This window comes from Pelophylax lessonae (assembly GCF_965119305.1).
Source record: "Pelophylax lessonae genome assembly, chromosome: 6".
In the NCBI taxonomy this organism is placed as follows: Eukaryota; Metazoa; Chordata; class Amphibia; order Anura; family Ranidae; genus Pelophylax; species Pelophylax lessonae.
Window position 1 is genome coordinate 304172092 of NC_138773.1, and position 22445 is coordinate 304194536.

Sequence of the window (22445 nt, forward strand, 5' to 3'; positions counted from 1 at the left end):
GTAAATGATAAATAAAAAATAGATAGAATGATAAAAATAAAATAAAAATAAATAAAGATAAAATTAAAAATAATTAATTTATTTTTTCTCATCATCATTATTATTTATTTTTCACATTTATTTTTCATCCTTGTTGCCACTCTTAATTTTGATCATAGCCTTATTTTGGTAGTACCAATTTCATATTCCACTGCTTAACTTGATATATTTCTAAAAAAATCTATCACTTCCGCTTTTCTTCCCCTCCGATCGTTCATAAGGCTAGCTATTCCTCTTGTTGTTATCCCTTGTCTGGAGCTTTGATGAAGGAGCGCGGCTGCCCGCCCTACGGCAGCACGCACGCGTCGCAATCCAGTGACGTCATCCACATGTTCCTGCCGACCAAGCCTCGCTTTCAACATACGGATGCTTCCGCTCCACCTTCGCCGCTCACTGCAGGCTGCGGCGAAGAGGAGACCGGCTCTCCAGTCGGCAGCACGGAATGGATGACTTTTAAAACCGGATCCATCTTGGAGTTCCCCAGGAGGATTTACTACATACGCTTTCTGCATACGCACAATGTGAGTGCATATTTTATGGAATAAATTTGGTTGTTTTAGTCTGCACTTAGAGGCGCCTCTTTCTTTTCTCTTTTTTTGTCTCTGTATTGTGAACAGAGCGATCGAAAACCGCAGATCGCTTGGTTGTGACGGCTCCGCGAGCAGAGAACTGCTGACCATCAGTCAGCAGCTCTCCTGTCTGCTACCTCCTCGCTCATTCGTGCACTGAGCTGTGGTTGGGGTGGCAGGGATCGGCCGGCTCAGGCTCTTAGCGGCTCACTGAGAGGCTGAGCCAGATATCGGTCCAGGCACCTAGCAGATCCCGCCTCTGGTCGTGATGACGAGGTGCCTGGACCAACATCTGTGACATCTGCCTAAAACGGGTCACAGAAGTACAGAACAAACTGCACTCCTGTGATCCATAGATGGACAGTTAAACGAGCTCTGGCTGTACATCTCCTTTAAGAGAATTAGGCACACATCATTGACCCCCAACATTTACAAAGGTGCACTCACCACTAACTCCCACAAAAAAAGAACTAACTGTTGACTACTGAGATCTGCAAGCTGATATGTGCACTACATTGTCCTGACCCCTGACTGCTGCACTATATGCACAGCATGTCCTAAACTAAAACAATTTGGGGGGTATTTGTACTGTACTGGTACTTTAGGGCAGTGGTCCTCAACTTCGGTCCTCGGGGCCGACCAACAGGCCAGGTTTGCAAGATAACTAAATTACATCACAGGTGATCTCATTTGCTGCTCAGTGATTGCAGTATTCTAGTCTGCATCTCCCCAAGGTAATACTTAAAATCTGGCCTGTTAGTGGGCCCCCGAGGACCGGAGTTGTGGACCACTGCTTTAGGGCCTCAACAAAAATGTGATAAGCAGTGACAGCATATTGTTTTTTGTTTCAAATTTTTTGAAACAAAAAAAAAAAAAAAAAGTACGATTTGGGTACAGTGTTGCATCATGGAGTAATTGTCAAACTATCACAGCACTGCATATAAATATTTATAAAAATTTTTTAAAAATAATCTGGTTAAAAAAAAAAAAAAAGGGTATATACACTGGTTGGCACTCACTTGGTTTATAAAGTTCTGCATTGTACATAATTATTGACTTCTCGTAATGCCATAATTGATAAATTTTGCCACATAAATGGCATGCTACAAGTACACTCCATACAGACTTCTCTCACCTGCGCTTGCTTGTGTTCCAAGCTGAGAACGGGAGGCACTTGCTCTGCTTGGCTCAGCTCCTGCATTGTAAAATTATCAAAATGACTAAGTTTTACTTTAAGAGACTTCATATTTAAAAAAAATAAAATAAACTAATAAAAAGTAAAAATTTGTATTTAAAAAAAAAAAAATTACAAACATGCCATACTTACCTGCTCTGTGCAATAAATATAATTTTTGTAAGAACTTACCGTAAAATTTTCTGAGTCTTCTGACAGACGCAGCCTCTGCCAAGTTTCATCACTATTGGGTAATGGGGCCATCTGCAGGAGCAGGCTAGGTAGTGAAACTTCAATAAAAAGCTTTAACTTGACACACCTTTAGGGGCTGTCCCTCGAGACATTACCCTCAGACACTTAGAGCTTACTAATCAGTTTCGTAGCAAGTAGTATAGGAAGACAAACCCCCAAAATAAGAGGGACGGGGGCTGCGTCTGTCAGAAGACTCAAAGAACTGTACGGTAAGTTATTACAAAAAAATATAATTTTTGTTAAGAACTTACCGTAAAATTCTTCTCTGAGTCCTCTGACAGTCGTCGCCCGATGGTATTAGCCTTCAGTAATGGTGCACTCTGCAGGAGCAGGCTAGGCAGATAATTGGATTATCAGGTTAATACAAAAAAACTTTTATACCTCGGCACACCACTAGGGGGCCATCCCTCAGCCATTATCCTGAATCCAATCTGATATTACCTCAGTTTGTCGCAAGCAGTACTGGAAGGCAACAACCCCCAGATCCAAAAACCAGAGGGGCGAGGGCGGCGACTGTAAAGAGGACTCAGAAAATAATTTTACGGTAAATTCTTACAAAAATTCTATTTTCCCTTACGTCCTCTGACAGTCGCCACCCGATGGTATTAGCCTTAACTAATGGGACGTCCCAAAGCAGTGCATGTATGAGGAGTGGGAAAGCAACGCAACCAATTAAGAAGGTAACGCAAATAGCCGGGCCAGTAACAACCTGAGCCCACAGGAAAAAACTGGAGCAAAACCCAGAAGAAAAAACCCCATAATGGACAGTAAAAATAATGTCCCCTTAAACAACTGCCGCACTCAAAAGTGTGCGGCCAAAGGAAGCATCCGAAGATGCCAAAACATCAAGTTTGTAAAACTTTTGAAAAGGTGCACGGACGACCAGGTCGCCGCCTTGCACACCTGAGCCACAGACGCCTGATGGGGAAAAGCCCAAGAGGCACTAACGGCCCGAGTAGAATAGCCTTTACCGGGAAAGGAAGAACCTGACCAGTGATGGAATAAGCCTGAACAATTGTCTGTCTGATCCACTTAGAAATGGTCGCAGCGGAGGCGGCCAAAATCCTTCCAAGGTCCCTCAGGAAGAACGAATAGAAAAATCAGACTGACGAATCAACTCCCTGGCGGACAGGTAGACCTTGACCGCCCGGACCACATCCAGAGAATGCAAGGCATACTCCCTAGGATGCTTGGGTCGTGCACACAACAAAGGCAACACGATATCCTCATTAAGGTGGAATGACTAAAACCACCTTGGAAAGAAAAGAATGATTCGGTCGCAGAACTACCATATCTCTATGGAGTACCAGATAAGGAAAACGGCAGGACAAGGCCGCCAATTCAGACACTGTGCGAGCCGATATGATAGCCACCAGAAAGACAACTTTCTATGACAACCCAGACAGAGGAATCTCTCTAATGTCCTCGAAGGGAGGTTATTGTAACACTGACAAAACCAAATTCAGATCCCAGGGAAGCATGAGAGCTCTCCTCGGGGGAGCCAAATGCCGCACCCCTTGAATGAAGGTGCAGCCCAAAGAATGCAACGCCAAAGGTCGTTGAAAAAAAAGCAGGCCGATAACTGACCCTTAACCGTAGTCAGTGCCAGATGCTAAACCACACCCTTCTGCAGGAAGGCCAAGACCTTCGCCACCAAGAAGGAACGAGGGTGAAAACCATGCACTTTGCACCAAGGACCATCGAGGCCACCAGAATGACTGACATCTGTTGCGACGCCAACCTGCGGAGGAACCTGGACAACAGTTGAATCGGAGGAAAGGCATACAGTAGCCGATAGTGGTGCCAAGGCACCACCAACGTGTCCTGGCCACGAACCTTTCCACCTTTTTGAGACAGGACGCGAGCAGATCCACGTCCGGAGTCTCCCACCGGGCGCACAGGAGGTGAAAACACCTCCGGATGAAGGGTCCAATTCCCCTGGTCCAAAGTCTGGCGACTCAGATAGTCCGCCTGCCAGTTGTCCACACCCGGAATGTGAACGACCGAGAGCGCTGGAACATGCAATTCGGCCCAGGATAGAATCTCGGCCACTTCCTTGACCGCCCGGGCACTCCTCGTGCCCCCTTGGTGATTGATACAAGCCACAGCTGTGGCATTGTCCGTCTGTACCCGCACCGGACACCCCTGAAGCGGAGATGACCACCGGAACAGACAAAAGCTTGATCATTCGGCGCTCCAAGACGTTGATCGTAGCGAAGTCTCCTCCACTGACCACGTAACCTGGGCGCAAAGCATGCCCAGAACTCCTCCCCAGCCCAACAGGCTGGCATCCGTGGTGACAATCGTCCATAAATAGAGATCGGAAGGACTGACCCTGTGCCAAGGACTGCGGCCAGAGCCACCACAGGAGATCCGACCGCATCGGATGACTTAAGGAAATTCTCCTTTCCAAGGACTGAGGTGTCCTGTCCCACCTGTCCAGGATCTCCGCTTGCAGAGACCTGGTGTGAAATTGAGCAAACGGAACGGCTTCGAAAGCTGAGACCATCAGGCCCAAGACTGGCATGCAGGTCCACAAAGAGGAGAGATCGTCGTTCCTGAGACCTCTGATCTCCTCCCGCAGAGTCCCGAGTTTGTCCTCCGGAAGGAAGACCCGAGATTGAGCAGAGTCCAGGACCATCCCTAGGTACTGGAGACGAGTAGAGGGAGTCAGTGCTGACTTCTGAAAATTGACGGTCCACCCAAACTCCTGAAGTGTCTGAACCGTCACGGCTAGATCTTTCACCAAGGTCACACGAGTTTGACCTTAACAAGAGGTCGCCCAGGTAACCGAGGACCGCATTGCAGTAAAGCTACAACCGGAGCCAACACCTTGGTGAAAACCCTGGGAGCCGAAGCGAGACTGACAGGCAACACCACGAACTGGTAATGCTCCCCAATCACCGCAAAGCGGAGATATCTCTGATGACCCTTGAAAATAGGGATGTGGAGATACGCATTGTGCAAGTCGATGGATGACAGGAAGTCCCCAGGCCTCAACGAGGCCATCGCCGACCGGATGGATTCCATCCTGAACTTCTGCACCCTCACAAAGCGGTTCAGGGACTACAAGTCCAGAATCGGAAGCACCTTGCCCTCTTCCTTGGGCACAGTGAACAGGTTGGAGCAAAAAAAAAAAAAAAAAAAAAAAAAAAAAAAAAAAAAAAAAATCGCAAAACCTTTCCCAGGAAGGAACGGGTACAATGACTCCTTGGGCAAAGCAAATCGAGCACAGCCCCCATGAGATCTGAGACGATCAGGAGACAGCTGGAGAATGGACGGGAAGAACCTGTCTGCGGGGTGAGATCAAAACTCGATCTTGTACCCTGAACGAATCAATTTGTGAACCCACCTGTCGTAAATGCTGGACAACCAGGATTCCTGAAAGAAAAGCAGATGTCCCCCCACCCCGACAACGGGTGAGGGCTTCCCTGCAGGAAGAGGCGACTGGGCCGCCGAACCAGACTGACCGGCTTTTGGCTTACCCGACCACGGCTTCTGTGGCCAATCGGGAAGTCGGAAAGGGTTTACTCTTCTCCTGCGTCCCAAAGGCACGAAAGCAATTATGTTGAGTCTTGGAAGGAGGGCCCCCTTTGCGTATGGGGGGGGGGGGGAAACTTACCCTTGGTGACCTGGGGCAGCAGAGTACTCATACCTCCCGTGAGCCCCTTAATCAACTTATCTAGGAGTTTCCCCAAAAAGACGACCCCCCTCATAGGGGACCTCAGACACCGTCTGGACGCATGGTCAACCGACCAGCTTTTTAACCCGGTAATGCGGTGGATCGCAATCCCCACCGCCGACAACCGGGAGACCAATGGAGCCTCATCCAAGGCCGCGTCACACCGGAACATCGCTGTGTGGATGAGCTGATCCTGCTGCAGAGCTCCTTGCATCGTGAGCGCCTGAGAGGCCATCACTGAGGAAAAAACAGGTTTCAACAGGGAACCCGCCACCAGATAAATGTGGCAGGCAAGCGCTTCCACACGCCTATCTGCCGGATCCCTGAACACCGGGGAATCCTCTACTGGCAGCAAGGTGGATTTATTCAGCCTAGACACAGTGTGATCCCCTGCTTGGGGACACCGTCCCAACATTTGTCTACCACCTCCAAAAACGGATAGCGGATGGAAAAATGCTTTGGCACCAGCATGTGCTAAATGTGCCGCCACTGGCCATTCACAATCTCGTGAAATTCCTCAGGGCAGGAAAAAAAGCCTGACCCAAGTACTGGGGTCTGCGGAACCTGAAACCTGACCGCTTACTTGACTGAGCTGGCTCATCGCCAAGATTGAGAGTTTGTTATGACGCCAATGAGAGCATCCATCGTAGTGCGTTCCCGCGCTACCGAGGAGGAAGATACCCCCTGTTCCCTCTCAGAAGCGGAGGACCGGGACCCCTCAGGGGGACCATCGTCCGTGGCAACCAATTCGGGCTCAGAAGACTGGGAGGGCACAGGCCGTTTTTGGAGGAGCGAGCCGACATCAGCAGATTCACCTGAGCCGCCAAAGTTACAAAAGCAGCAGATATGGAGGCCATGGAAGATGATTCAGGAGAACCCGAAGTCCCCACCAGTTCTGCGGGGGATTCATTATCCTGGGAGTCCAGTTTTGCCTTAAAATGAAAAAGGGACGTTGGCCCTTTAAAATCGGCAGTTCCCGCGGATCCCCCCGCAATCTGCACTATCAGAAAGAGCCCCCTGTGAAAACACACTAGCCACAAGTAAAAAACTTTTTGGTTGAAAAATGACAGAAGGATTAACAAAAATCCGCAGCCTGTCAGCACATTTTTACACAGGCGAAAGTGTAAAGGAGGAAGTGACCTCACATCGCTAGAGGCCAGCCCTCAAGCCCAGAGAAAAAGGTGCCTATTGAAAGTCAATGACAAAAGTCACAGGGAAAATGGGCGCTTGCCCTTACTAGGCATGTTGCCCACATCCAAGATGGCGCCCGACCGGGAGCCTGTGCAGAATCTCAAAATGGCTGCTGTCCTCACACAGAGCTTAGATTCTGTACACCATAAAACATGGCGGCCACCCCAAACGGCAGCAAAATAAGAGCACAAAACACATTCTGGCTAATATCAGGGACCCCAGGGAGACCCCTACATACAGCGCCCCCAGCGGGAGCAGGGAGGGAGAACCCATAACCCGGCCAGAAGGGGGATCCTACAGAGACCACCAGCCCTGCTATCCCCTAAGAGTGGGCCCACAACCCCCCAAACGTCCCCAGGGACAAGGGGGTAACAGTACTCACCATTCAGGAAGTGGGCACCGCTCAGACACAGGAGACCTCCCAGCCTGAAAGGGGGTGCTGTCAGCCATGGAGGGACGCTGGCAACACGCGGGCGATCTGGCTTGAGACATCCTCAGCGAAGACGCAGCTCCTCAGGCTCGTCCCCATATGTAGGGGCACTGTCGTTGCGAGGCCTGGGCGTACCAGTAACCTGCGACGCTCGTTGGCAGGCTGGGATTCCATAAGGATCTATGATACCCAGTCCGAGGCTCAGCTCTGCAGTCACTTGTAGTCCTCCAGGAAAGGAATCCCTGACTAACTATTGTGTAAAGAAAAACACAAATTCAGAAAAAAAAAACAAAGAAAAACCAAAACTCTAGGTCTCAGCAGGGAAGACCTAGCTCTACTAAAGCTAGGCAGCGTAAAACTGAGTAATAGATTGGGTTCAGTGGCGTGTCGAGGTATAAAAGTTTTGTATTAACCCGATAATTATCTGCCTAGCCTGCTCCTGCAGAGTGCGCCATTACCCATTATTGAAGGCCAATACCATCGGGCTGCGACTGTCAGAGGACGTAAGAGAAAACAGAATTTTTGTAAGATCTTACTGTAAAATTCCTTTCCGAGTCCTCCGACAGTCGCCGCCCCTCATAGTCTTCACCAATGGGTATTGACCTCTTATCCATAGGAGCAAGCTAGGCATAAGACTTGTTAAAAAAAAAAAAAAACAATTTGCATAGACACACCTGTAGGGGGCTGTCCCAATGGTCCAATACACCCCTGCTATCAGCATTCCCAACTCAGTTTGGTAGCAAGCAGTATATAGTCCAAAAAAAGCCAAAAGAGGGGCGGGGCAGCGACTGTCAGAGGACTCAGAGAAAGGAATTTTACGGTAAGATTTTACAAAAATTCCGTTTTCTTACGTCCTCCGACAGTCGCCGCCCACTCATACAGTGTTCACCAATGGGGATGTCCCAAAGCAGTGTAGACATGAGGGGTGGGAAACGCAACCATCAGAAAAGGCAACGCAGTACCCATATCAGAGAAAGGAACCTTGCATGAACAGCAAGGGAACCTTCTGGGCAACAAAAAAGCTCAATAGGAGCAACAACCCAGGAAAGCGAAAACCCAACGGGGCAAAACAACCCCAACAGCCATGGACCCACACAAAACCAGGGTCCCCCTATGGCACTGCCGCACAGAAAACTTTGCGGCCAAAGGAGGCATCAGCTGATGCCAGAACATCAATTTTGTAGAATTTGGAAAAGGTGTCCACTGACGACCAAGTCGCAGCCTTGCACACCTGGACCACTGAGGCCTGATGCCGAAAGGCCCAGGACGTACTCACCGACCTGGTAGAGTGTGCCTTGACAGGGAAGGGCGGAACCCGCTCCTTCAACGAATAGGCCTGGACAATTGTCTGTCTGATCCATTTTGAAATGGTCACCGCAGACGCAGCCATACCCTTCCGAGGTCCCTCAGGAAGGACAAATAGAGAATCCGATTTCCGAAAGGATTCAGTTGATGACAGCTAAACCCTCATCGCCCTGACAACATCCAAGGCAATCTCTTTAGGATGCTTAAGAGTCGCACAAAGTGAAGGTAAAACAATGTCCTGATTAAGGTGAAAATCCGAAACCACCTTTGGAAGAAAGGACGGGTTAGGTCGCAAGACCACCTTGTCCCTATGAACCACCAGGTAAGGGGAGCGGCAAGACAACGCCGTCAGTTCCGACACTCTGCGAGCCGAAGTGATCGCCACCAGAAAGGCAACCTTCTGAGACACAATCGATGGAGGCCAGAAAATCTCCTTGACTTAAAGCGGAGTTCCAGCCATTTACTCACCTGTCCAACGGTCCAGCGATGCGGCCGCCGGAAGCCTCGATCCTCTCCCTCGGCGCCGGCATCACTGCTGTGGGCACCCGGCTGTTACAGTTTGCGGCTTCACAGCCGGGTACCCACTGCGCATGCGCGAGTCGCGCTGCGCGCCGTGATTGGCCGGCAATCTTCTGGGACCGCTGACGTGTCCCAGAAGATTGCAGGGAGGGAGGGGGAGAGGAGAACTTCCGCTCAGGGCGCCGCGGCGCTCCGAGCGGAAGTGGGAGCGGGTACCTGTCAAAACTAGGTACCCGCTCCCCCCCCCCCAAAAAATGACATGCCAAATGTGGCATGTCGGGGGGTCAGGACTCCCTAAAGCGGAAGTTCCACTTTTGGGTGGAACTCCGCTTTAAGGACACCACCACCGACCGGATGGATTCCATCCGGAACTTCTGCACCCGCACAAAATGGTTCAGTGACTGGAGGTCCAGAGTCGGACGAACCTTGCCCTGGGGACTGTGAACATGTTTGAATAAAACCCGCAAAATCTCTCCCGCTGTAGAACCGGGACAATAACGCCATGAGCAAGATCTTGCACTGCCCCCTTGAGAGCCGTCAGGCGATCGGGAGACAGACGGAGATTTGATGGAAAGAACCTGTCTGCGGGGCGAGATTGAAATTCAAGCTTGTACCCTGAACAAATCAGTTTGTGAACCCATTTGTCCTGAATTAGGGACACCCGAGACGGCCTTGGGCTACTTGTTACCGCCGGAGGCCTTAAAGGATTTTCCCTTTTGCTGTGCCCCTGAGGCACGAAAGGGCCCCCGATGAGCCTTGAAGGAAGGACCCCGCGCGTGTGAGGTGACTTACCCTTCGCGGATTGGGGTAGGAGGGTACTCTTACCCCCTGTGAGACCCTTGACAATCTCATCCAAGGAGACCCCAAAAAGGCGTTCCCCCTCAAAAAAGGGATATCAGACATGGTCTTTTTTGAGGCATGGTCTGCCGACCAGCTCTTCAGCCACACCATGCGGTGGAGTGTAATCCCCACCACAGACAATCTCGCGACCAGAGGAGCCTCGTCCAGGGCCACGGTCAGATACACCATGGCCTGGGCCATTTGGTCCGTGAACTCAATGAGATCGGAGGAAACGACTCAGCCACCAGGTTGTGCCCAAGCACCTTAATCCATTCCGTACCCGCCTGAGAGACCAGCACGGAAGCGAACACTGGCTTGAGGAGCGAGCCCGCCACCAAGTACATGTGGCGGGAAAGTGACTCCACATGCCTATCCAGCAGGTCCTTAAACACTGGGGAATCCTCCACAGGAACCACAGTGGATTTATTCAACCTGGAAACAGTGTGGTCCACTTTTGGTGACACCATCCAGCGATTGGAAACAGGGACCGCAAAAGCGATAACGGCATTGAAAACGCTTCGGCACCACCAGCACGTGCTTAATGCGACGCCACTGTTCGTTCACGCTATCCTGAAGCTCCTCGGGACAGGGGAAAACCTGACCCGACTTCTGGGCTTTGCGGGACCCAAAGGAAACCCGCTTACCTGACAGGGTGGGCTCATCAATGTTCAAAGTCTCCCTTAGGCCCCTTTCACACTACACGTCCGTCGGACGGATTCCGTTTTTCTCAGCGGGGGAATCGAGCCGCCGATCCCCCCGGACGGAAAATAGGGTTTCCATCCGTCCAGATTTGACGATCGGGTTTCAGCGGACATGTCTCCGCTGACATCCGATGCCCCATAGGAATGCATGGGGGGGGGGGGGGGGGACCGTTCAGATCCGCCAAAAAAACGAACAGGCGGATCTGAACGGTCCGCCTGTGTGAAAGGGGCCTAACGGAGCAAACGCACGTTCCCGCGCTGGAGCGGAGGAGGACTCCTCCCCCTCCCAGTCTGAGTGTGAGGACAGGGACCCCTCAGGGGGGGGCAATGTCCGTGGCAACCATGTCAGGCTCTGAATCAGAAGACAGAGGGTATCAGCCATTTTTGAACATTGCCATGTGACATCATGAGATCAACTTTGGACGCAAAAGTTTCAATGGCTGCAGATAAAGAAGCTAGGGAAGGTGATCTGGATGTCCCGGATGCACAAACAAGCTCTGGGGTGAAATTTTCACCCTGGGACTCCAATTGGCAGAATTATAAAAAAGGAACACTGGATAAAAAGAGAAGTAGGTGAAATGCAACCCACTCACCCAGCACTAAGACCCAAAATGAATATCCCTCTTAAATCACTAAAAGAGGGAAATTAGCTGCTGCTATAAATATAAAATAAATGACAAAAGGTGTATCCAAAGATAATACTACCACCTAAAATAGGCACATAGAACAAATCAAGAATACACTAGCAGCGCTGGTATATCATAGGTACACAAATTGCACGTATAAAACACAATAATAAAGCATGTGAATAGAGAAAGGAGATGTATAGTCCTTGGTGCAAATAATAATAATAATAATAAATCTTCATGCACAAAGTCCAAAACAAGCATCAAAGTGTTCGGAGAGTGATTTAATCATCCACAATCATGCATGTGACATGTAGGTAGCCTCCACCTCACTGCTGTGCATGCCCTATGGTAATGGACACTTACCAGAGGCAGCCTATTAATAAGCCTTCATCAACAACTTTGGAGATGACCTCTTTCTCGAAACCACTGAAATTCTAGAGTGGACTGACTCATCAAAAGTAGGAAGGATCAAGATTAGCATTCCCAGGTATACATGAAAATATAACAAGGTACTCATAGCGTAATCTTGTATGGATTCTAGTTTATTAAAATACTTCCAAAAAGACCCTTCAAATAATGCACTCACATGTACAAGTTATAATAAAGACATATCAGATAATAAGATTGAACTTGTGTCCGAATAGTCGCTCCCCGTGTCTATCAGCTAGCCGCCTGGTACCTGGCCCGCTCACTTCCGGGTATGACGTAGGACGCCGGGTAACCTTGGTGACCCTTTAAATCGGCGACTGCTGTCCGATCCCGCGCTGCCGCTGGAGACCTCCTTTATATCGTCAGAACAACTGACCAAGCAAAGGGTCTAAAGGAACAATACCCAAAAGCAGTAAAAAAAAAAAAAAAAATCCTTATAGTGTTAGAGAGATAACAGACCGCTCTCCTCGCTTCTCCTGCAGCAACTGAAAAGATGGACGGAGAAAGTGACCTAATCCAATAGAGGCCGAACAGCACCCTGAGCCACACATGGATGCCAATAGAATTATATGGGGGGGGGGGGGAAATCACAGGGAAAATGGCCGCTGCCCTCACAATGCGGCTGCACACATCCAAGATGAGGCCGAAAACAGCACCAAAGGCACATGCATGCAAGAAAATGGCTGCTGCCCTAACTCTGATGCAGCCAGGCATGCCCTCACCCAAAATGGTGGCCTAAAAACGGCACCAAAGTCAGGAGCCAAGGAACCCTGGCCACCACGGGAATCCACAATAGGAAGCCCCCAAGGACAAGGTAATAACCCTACAACCCCCCCCCCCACGCAGCGGGCGCCCCCGGAAGGAGCAGGATCTGTCCAGTCCAGCCAGGGGGGGACACTACAGAGATCGCAGCTGTGACATCCCCAGGAGTGGGCCCACATCACCCCCCCCCCCCCACCAGAGGACTGTCTCAGGGACACGGGGGGGAAATAATCACGCGCCATACCATGGACCACGGACACCGATCCGACGCGGCTCACGCTCTGACGCGGCCGTCAGCCAAGAGGGGATGCTGCAACACAGGGTGTTCAAGGGTTGATGCGTCCCGTTGAAGAAAATTCCTCCGCAGGCTCGTCCCCATCCGTCGGGGCACGGTCGTGGTGAGGCCTGGGCGGACCACAACCTGCGCACGCTCGTAGACCAGGCTGGGGTACCATTAGGGCTGAAACAATTAATCGATTATAATCGTCAACTAATCTATTTTGAAAATAGTTGTCAACTATTTTCGTAATCGATTAATCGTCAGCCGATTCGTTGTCCTTCATACAGAATGCATTATTTGTTTACATATCAGAAAATACAGTGCAACACACATACAGCTCAGTAAACCATCCATACATGTCAGTAGATGACAGAGAACTTGTGAATGTGTGAGGAGCAATGCCTCATGCGAAATGTAGTCCTGGGCAAGAGAAGGAACCAAGTGATTCTAAAGGCAGGAGGTTTTTTAACCTTGCTATAGGGACACTCTGTACAGTACTATACTTTGCTGCTTCCTATAGGGGCACTTTGAAGGCAGAAGGGGCTGGAAGTGCCATGGGGGGGGGGGGGGGCAGAAGAGGAGAATCAGTGCTGCTCTGTGAAAAATCATTACACAGAGAGGATAAGTATTAAGCCCCGTTCACACTAAGGCGACCTGTGAGGCGACCTGGTCGCCGCAGGTCGCCTCCCATAGGGAAGCTGCGGACCCGTTCTAATAGGAGCGACACAAGTTGCTCCGACTTAGAAAAAGGGTCCAGAGCTTCTTTGGGGGCGACCAGGAGGCGACCGCCATAGACTTCAATGTTATGAAGTCCGTGGCGGGCCGCTCTGAGGTCGCGGAGGTCGCCCCGGGAAGTAGCGTTGCGGTAGTGTGAACCGGCGCTTACAAGACTGTTAAAAAGAAAAGAATCCAACGTTTACAATCACTGTAAGGGCTCTGTGCTGGGAAGATCAGCATCTGAACCCAGAGAAGGTGGAGGCCGATAGACTAGAGGTGATATAAGGCATTACAATTACATTTAAAGTAAAAGTTATTAGTATTGTGCATTATACTGTATTTAAATTATTATATCCATGAAAACAAAAAAAAAAGTCTCAGCTTTTAGTACTACTTTAATATATAAATGTTATTTTCCCCCCTCCACCCTTCATATACCTTCATGTCTAACTCCCAGTTAAAATATCCATCATATCCGACTTCTGGGCATATTTTTTTTATATACATACACATGAAAAAAAAAAAAGCATGCTGCTACTAAAGGTCTTCTGCTGCCCATACATGTATTGGATTTTTGGACAAAAATATTTGCATCTATATTTGTTCAAAAATGATTTGTATATTTGTTGAATGGACGAGTGTTTGAAAATTCCACTTGCTTTTAACAATAAATTTTAAAATGAATAAAACTTCTGAGCAAAAACCACATACACTATTTGAAGATTTGTTTGATCGAGAAGTTTTCTATTCTGCTCCTTCAAATTTTCCTGTCACTGTGGTTGACACCGGACACCAATATACACTAATGGTTAGAAAAATCGGATGAATGTTTTTAAAAATTTTCTAAAAAAAATTTTGTTTGTGTATTATCAGCATAAGTGACAGCAGGCACAGGGAGCTTCTATCAAACTACCTGCCTATTAATAAGGGAGTCTATCATGATAATATACAAATCCGGTCTGAAAATTTGCAAAACAGTGTTTTAGGTCTTTTAAAAATATTGATCTCGGAGTCTGATATGTACCACATTTAAACCTCTAATAATACATATATCTGTCTCAGAGTGGATTAAATATCCAACTATATAGCTGGATAGTTATATTTACCACTACATATAGATATTCAAGAATATTTACTAAATTATACACTTTTTTTTTTTTTTTTTTTTTTTTTTTTAGGTTTTTATCCGATTAGTCGATTAATCGAAGCAATAATCGGCCAACTAATCGATTATGAAAATAATCGTTATTTGCAGCCCTAGGTACCATAAGGATATAGATTATCCAGTGCGAAGCCCGGCCCGGCTGTCTCTTCTAGTTCTCCAGGAGGATGCCCCTGACTAGCTAGCGATAGGGAGTGAGGAAAAATAAACATTTTTCAAAGAAAAATTAAAAAAGACTGAGACCGGAGTCCCAGCAGGGTATCCAAGGTCCTACTCCTGAGCTAAGCAGCAAGAATCTGATTAGTAAGCTCTAAGTGTCTGAGGGTAATGTCTAGAGGGACAGTCCCTAAAGGTGTGTCTAGTTAAAGCTTTTTATTGAAGTTTCACTACCTAGCCTGCTCCTCCATTACCCAATAGTGATGAAACTTGAAAGAGGCGGAGTCTGTCAGACGTCGTAAGAGAAATTACCCTCTTGGGTCCCCTGCCGGCGCTCCTGGCTCCTCCTTTTCTGAGTGGCCCCACAGCAAGCCACGTGCTATGGGGGCACTTGTGCATGCTCGCTCCCAAGCCCTGCTCTGTGTGTCCATAACACACATAAGACAAGGGCTTGGCAATGCCCCTTACTCCCTCTCCTCAATGGCTCCTGTTGCTCTCAGCCAATGAGTAGGCAGAAACCTGGGAGAGCAGCTGCTCTCATGCACATCGCAGGATGGCGATCAGGCCTGGGAAAGTATTAGGGGGCTGCATATTAAGGCTTTTTTACCTTTATGCATTCTATGCATTAAGGTAAAAAACCTTCAGTATGCAGTATGGCTTTTAAAGGCAACTTGAAAGTATGTATACTCAAGCAATTAACTTTTCCTATTTGCTCCCTTTTGGTTTGTTATGCATACCAGCATTTTATTAGATCGGTTTGACAGAATGAGAAAAAAAAAAAAACACCATTGATCAGGTCAGAAATTCAGAGCTATCCTGTGCACACTTCCTGTGTTGTTATCTCAAGAAGTATAATTAGCCCCTCTATTTTTTATCTTGGACTACAGAAAATGAGTCTTTGTTGTAGAGATACAGAGAGTGGAAGAGTTGGGAGTAGTTTAGCAAAAGACAACTAGGTAGGGCTGACACCACTCAGGCCACAGAAAAAGCTGTGTATTGTCAGCCCAACACAGGACTTAGAAGTTGGGTGCATTTCTGGCAAAAAAGGCATTTCCGTGTAATTGCAGGGTCTTTATAAGGGTTAAAAAATAGGAAAATGTGCATGATTTGCAGAGATTTACTGCATGTGATTTTTTCCCCCCTCTTACACTTAAAACTACAATTAGGGGTGTTTGGGTTTAGCAGGGGGCTAAACAGGAATTTTTTTTTTTTTAAATACACACCACTCACAAACCCATTACTGAGCATGCCCTGACTGTAATGAAAAGCAGTGGTGAAAAGTGTGCAAGCAGGGTGAGACAGGAGACACGCACGCTACATATGCTGGGGATGATTTATTAATACTGGACTGCAAAATCTGGTGCAGCTGTGCATGATCGCCAATCAGCTTCGAACTTCAGCTTGTTCAATTAAAGCGTAACGCCACTTTTGTTGAGGAAAAAAAAAAAAAAAAAAAAAACACACATTCCCCTCTGGGTGATCTATGTACATTGCAAGGATTATAACAACCTTTGTTGTAGATTCTTACCTTTTTATTCTGAAGAAATCCCCATTTGTTCCTCTGTGCTAAGTGGGTCTAAGGGGAGTGATTTCCTAATTATCAATCATCTGTGCAGCTGCAGAGCACTAATGAGAAAATCTACTGGGCCTGCATCCCTTTAGACGTGTTCCTATTGGGAGTATCTCACCAAAAATGATATTTTTGTTCCTGAGGATGCCAGAAATCTGATTTGTATCTCAGGCAAACTTCTGGAAAAATCAGTGAGCCAAACACACAAGCAGGAAATGATGTTTCTGGGGGTGTGGTCAGTACACATTCTGTATACAGAACAACTCCAGGTAGCTATATTGCATTGCATTTTCAGAAAATTACAGCAGCTGCAGATTGAAAAAGGAAAGGTAATTTTTAATAACATTTAAATAAATAGGATTTGTGTCGCAATTGTATATGCAGTGATGGAGAACCTTGGCACCCCAGATGTTTTGGCACTACATTTCCCATAATGCTCAACTATACTGCAGAGTGCATGAGCATCATGGAAAATGTAGTTCCAAAACATCTGGGGTGCCAAGGTTCGCCATCACTGCGCTATATTATTTTTTCTTTGCCATTTTTTCTCCCACAAAAGTGGAGTTACCCTTTAACCACATCCCGCCCTATAGCAAATTGACAGCGGGATTGTGGTTGTATTATCCTGACCGGACGGTGGGCGCGCAGAGCGGTGATCGGTGATGCGAGGTGTCAGTCTGACACCCTGCACCTCCGATCTCGGTAAAGAGCCTACTGACGTAGGCTCTTTACCATGTGACCAGCCGTGTCCAATCACGGCTGGTTACATAGTAAATAGGAAGAGCCGTTGATCGGCTTTCCTTAGTTCAGGCACGAGTAAAGGAGCGCCGATCGGCGGGTCCCCTGACGGGGGGGGGGGGGGGGGGGGGGTGTATATGTCGGCACTGGTAATCAGATCATGGATTACCAGTGCAGACCCTCGGGGGGGGGGGGGGGGGTGCCACTAAAACCACCAGGGATGCCCACCCATGACCCCAGGGATGCCCACTATGGCCACCAGGGATGGCAATCAGGGCTCGGGGAGCCCCCCATTGCCCTCCCCATCAGTGCTGCCCGCCAGTGCCCTCCCTATCAGTGCTGCCCACCAGTGCCGCCTATCAGTGCCCATTAGTGCCCGTCAGTGCCGCCTATCAGTGCCCATCACATCAGTGCAGGGAAAAAAAAATGTACAAAATTGTATAACAAACAAAAAAAAAAACCTTTTTTTTTTTTTCTTCAAACTTTTCGGTCTTTTTTTATTTGTTTAACAAAAAGGAAAAAACCCAGGAGGTGATCAAATACCACCAAAAGAAAGCTCTATTTGTGGGGGGGAAAATGACATAAATTTGGTGTAGGTACAGTATTGCATGACTGCGCAATTGTCATTCAAAATGCAACAGCGCTAAAAAGGGGAAAATTGGCCTGGGCAGGAAGGGGGTGAAAGTGCCCGGTATTGAAGTGGTTAAGCTTTAACAAAACAAACCTGGAAACTGATTGGTTTCTAGGCAGAGCTGCACCAGATTTAAATCAACCCCACTGTGTTCTTTGGGGGAAGTTATTTTGGGCATACATAGCCTGCTCAACTTCTGCAATGGGTTAAAGCGGGTCTGACTTTAAAAAAGTGAACATTTTCTGTCTTATAGGGAACATCGAGAAATGTTATCTGTCCCTCTGAGAAATGTACCTGGATTCCCTACTGAAAAGTGGCTTCCTGGCATGTGACTTTGGGGGCACTCTTCACTTGTCTTACTTTTATTTTCATAATGATACAAAAAGAAACTTTGGCCAACAATCGGTTTATAGTTTGTCTTCAAACAGACTGCCTTGAATGGGCACAGCCACAAGTTCTCTTGCGAGAAAAGAAAAAAAGGATTGATCAAAGCCCTCCAGGGCTTCCTGTGAATTGCCATTTTTCCACTGGTACCCAACACAGTGTAAGCTCCCACAATGTACATTCACTATAGATCCCATCCTTACTTGGGGATGGTGGAGGTGGCGTAACTCTCTTTGGAGGCCTGGACTTCCGTCTGGATGGCGGGTTTCTATCGGGTGGTCTCATTCTGACTTGACACAACTCAATTAAAAAACAAAAAACAGCAAGACCCTAAAAGGGTAGGAAAATAAAAAAAAAGGTTAAATATTAAACAGGTTAGTTTGAAAAAAATACATAAATATATCTATACATATATTAAAATTACTCGGTTTTGAAAATATCCATTTAATTCATTGCAAAGGATTCCCAGAGCACTATGGGTCAACATAGACACACCATGCTTTAAGATTCTACTCATACAAGGCTGAGACCAAGGACTGAAAAGTCTGATAAGGATCTAGTCATTACTGTGATGACTCACTCACTGAATTTACAGTAGAAGCGGATTTTATTAAAATGCTTTATCTGCTGGCTGGATAGAAAAAACTGCCTGGGTTTTTCATACTTTTGGATAGACAGTGTAAGAGCGTGTGTTAAACGAGAAGTACAGGTTTGGGGTTTTTGATTTCAATCAAACTCGCCTAGGTAGATACAGCATCGATCGGATGCTGCCTCTGTCCCCGTTGTATCTAAGAGTAAGAACTGAGCTATCAAACACCGCTGATCACTCAGGTCTCTCTGCCGCTGTGAGCAGAGAGCTGGTGACTGTCTGCTTTGCCCCCCACTCACTGGGGCACTGGGCTGTGGAGGGGGCAGGAGGGGCTGGCTTGGACTCTCATCGAACTAACAGAGGCTGAGACGGGTGCCAGTAAAGGCTCCTAGGTGGATCCCGGAAGAGAATCAGAAGTGAACTCCAAAAACATGCAAAAGACAAAAAAGGAGAGACAGGCACCTCTGGAGTGAAGACTGTTTTGCTTTTTTATTATAACAAATGTAATAAACCTTATGGCTCCGTTCACATGTAGGCGTTTTGGGGCGTTTTTGGGGATTTTTTCTGCTCTAGGATCAGCTCTCAAAACGCCCAACAAGACAAATCCTATTCATTTCAATGGCCCCTGTTCATATCTGAGCGTTTTGACGCTGTGAGCAAAACGCCCAACGCTCAAAAAAGTACATGAGCTTCTTTTTGGGCAGATTACAGGCGTTTTCCATTGGTCTCTATTCAATCTAAAAAACACCTGCACAAAAATCGCGGTAAAAAACACGCGAAAACGCTACGCTCAGGTGTGAATGTAGCCTACATGGTATATGAGGTAAAAGGGCACATACGTAGAGCCAGTGACCTGAAGCTTGCGTCTATCCTGGGAGCAGTCTTAGGAACAAATCAGCTGTATGAAGGGCCATCCTGGCCAGCAGGAAGCAGCAGCAATGGTGGCGTGCAGGAATGAGGGCTGAACCGCAGGCTGGTCCGTAATGACGTCACTGCGACGCGTTCGAGCATGCACACTAGGGAGACAAATCCAGAGTGTGCTCCTTCAAGCTCTCTGGTCTGTATATCAGCTTTAGGCAGGATCAAAGTCAACTTTTTATATTTTAGATCCCCAAATTAAAATCTAACTAGAGCCAAAACACCCGGGCGGTGTTTGATCGCTCAGTTCTCTTAAGAGCCGGCAGGGAAGTAACGCTGCAGACCCCTAGGCAAGTACGATTTAAAAAACAAACACCACAACATACAACATTCCCACACTTCTCTTAAGATTTGAACATGCACTAGAGAGATTTAGCGCCGGTTCACATTACCGCGACGCTACTTGCAGGGGCGACCTCCGAGATCGCAGTGCGAGCAGCGCGCCGCGACCTCGGAGCGGCCGCCACGGACTTCATAACATTGAAGTCTATGGCGGTCGCCTCCTGGTCGCCCCAAAGAAGCTCCGGACCCTTTTTCTAGGTCGGAGCGACTTGTGTCGCTCCTATTAGAACGGGTCCGCAGCTTCCCTATGGGAGGCGACCTGCGGCGACCTGTGAAGCGACCAGGTCGCCTCACAGGTCGCCCCAGTGTGAACCGGCACTTAGCCATTGTGATATATAACATCTTTATAAATCAAAGCAAGTAATTATCAAACAAAAATATTGCTTTTTGACAAACAGAAGTGCAACTTTAGAATATACACTGCTCAAAAAAAAATTAAAGGAACACTTTTTAATCAGAGTATAGCATCAAGTCAATTAAGCGCCTGGGGTATTGATCTGGTCAGTTAAGTAGTAGAGGGGGTTGTTAATCAGTTTCAGCTGTTTTGGTGTTAATGAAACTAACAGGTGCACTAGATGGGCAACAACGAGAGGACCCCCCCCAAAACGGAATAGTTTTAAAGGTGGAGGTCACTGACATTTTTTTTTTCCCCCATTCATCTTTTCGGACTGCTTTTTACTAGTTTTGCATTTGGCTGGGGTCAGTGTCATTACTGGTAGCACAAGGAGATACCTGGGCTGGACCCTATAGAGGTTGCACAGGCAGTCCAATTCCTCCAGGATGGCCATTGCCAGAAAGTTTGCTGTGTCTCCCACCACAGTCTCAAGAGCATGGAGGAGATTCCAGGAGACAGGCAATTACTGTAGCAGAGCTGGACAGGGCTGTAGAAGGTTCTTAACCTGTCAGCAGGACCGGTATCTGCTCCTTTGTGCGCAAGGAGGAACAGGATGAGCACTGCCAGAGCCCTACAAAATGACTTCCAGCAGGCCACTGGTGTGAATGTCTCTGACCAAACAAACAGAAACAGACTTCCATGAGGGTGGCCTGAAGGCCCAATGTCTTCTAGTGGGCACTGTGCTCACTGCCCGGCACCGTTGAGCTCTATTGGCATTTGCCATTGAACACCAGAATTGGCAGGTCCTCCACTGGCGCCCTGTGCTTTTCACAGATGAGAGCAAGTGTATCCTGAGCACATGTGAAAGGGTCTGGAGAAGCCGTGGAGAACGTTATGCTGCCTGCAACATCGTTCAGCATGACCGGTTTGGTGGTGGGTCAGTGATGGTCTGGGGAGGCATATACATGGAGGGACACACAGACCTCTACAGGCTAGAGCAGTGTTTTTCAGTCAAAGCACCCTTTAAAATCATAGACAGTCTGGAGGCACCCCATTCTAAAATGTAAAAACTATTCGAATAGTTTTACACACAATGCAGCAACACAATGCCTGTTCTGAAGGATGTCACGACATCCAGTCAGAACAGATAAGCCACTGCCTGGCTGTCAATTCGCTGTCAATCTGGGAAGGTGTTAAAACTTTAATGCACTATTATAGGCTGGGGATGGAATTGTATTGTAGATTTAGAAAAGGCCAGCAGAGAAGTGCTAATTTTGATTTCGTTTTAGCCATAGATTTGATTAAAATGCCCTTTTAGTCAACTAAAATCTCCTGTACCAATGTTAATTTAGTCGACTAAATTAACACTCTCACCAGTGCAGCCCCATCAGTGAAGAAAAAAAAATTATAAAAATGTAATTACAGTACAGCATTGCATGACTGTGCAATTGTCATTGCATCAGCGCTGAAAGTTGGCATGGGCTGAAAGGGGGTAAAAGTGCCCGGTTTTAAAGTGGAAAATGGCTACACTTACCTATGCCTGAGATATTTCTTCAAGGATTCAACATTTACAGCAGTCAGATCACCTTAGGTTTCCTTTGCATATAAAATTACACCTGTTTGATAAAAAAAAAAAAAAAAAAAAAAGTCAGTAAGGAGGTAATAGCAGCATAGTGAAGGAGGGAATGACATCAGTAATGGGATCTACAAGGTTGTATAACAACTGGATTTGTGACTTACCGTAAAATCATTTTCTCTTTAAGTTCATTGACAGACGCAGTTCTCCGATTCATATTAGTAGGGTTATACTGCCCCCTACAGGAGTAGGACACTAGGCAGAAAAAAAAAAAAAAAAGTTCTGGCTATGCCTATGGGCAGTCCTGGGGGGTACACCCTCTCTTCCTGCATAGGATGCCTGTTTTGCATCAAAGCAGTGTCAGAAAGTAACCCCAACCAAACTCAAAATAGAGGGGCGGGTACTGCGTCCGTCAATGAACTTGAGAAAAGGATTTTACGGTAAGTCAAAAATCTTCTCCAACATTCACTGATGGACACAGTTCTCTCTTACAGATCCATATCAGTAAGGACGTCCCAAAGCAGTG

At 47.5% G+C, this 22445-nt stretch overlaps 1 protein-coding gene across 1 annotated transcript in view; it reads right to left on the bottom strand.

The window, feature by feature from the left end:
- The window catches only part of LOC309557403 (histone H3-like centromeric protein A), a 45923-nt gene extending 27456 nt beyond the window's left edge, over positions 1-18467 (bottom strand). The window contains exon 1 of the mRNA XM_082260119.1: positions 18364-18467. Coding sequence (XP_082116245.1) covers positions 18364-18445 — 82 coding nt within the window. The 5' untranslated portion in view covers positions 18446-18467. The remainder of the gene's footprint in view (positions 1-18363) is intronic.
- Between the last annotated feature and the right edge of the window lie 3978 nt (positions 18468-22445).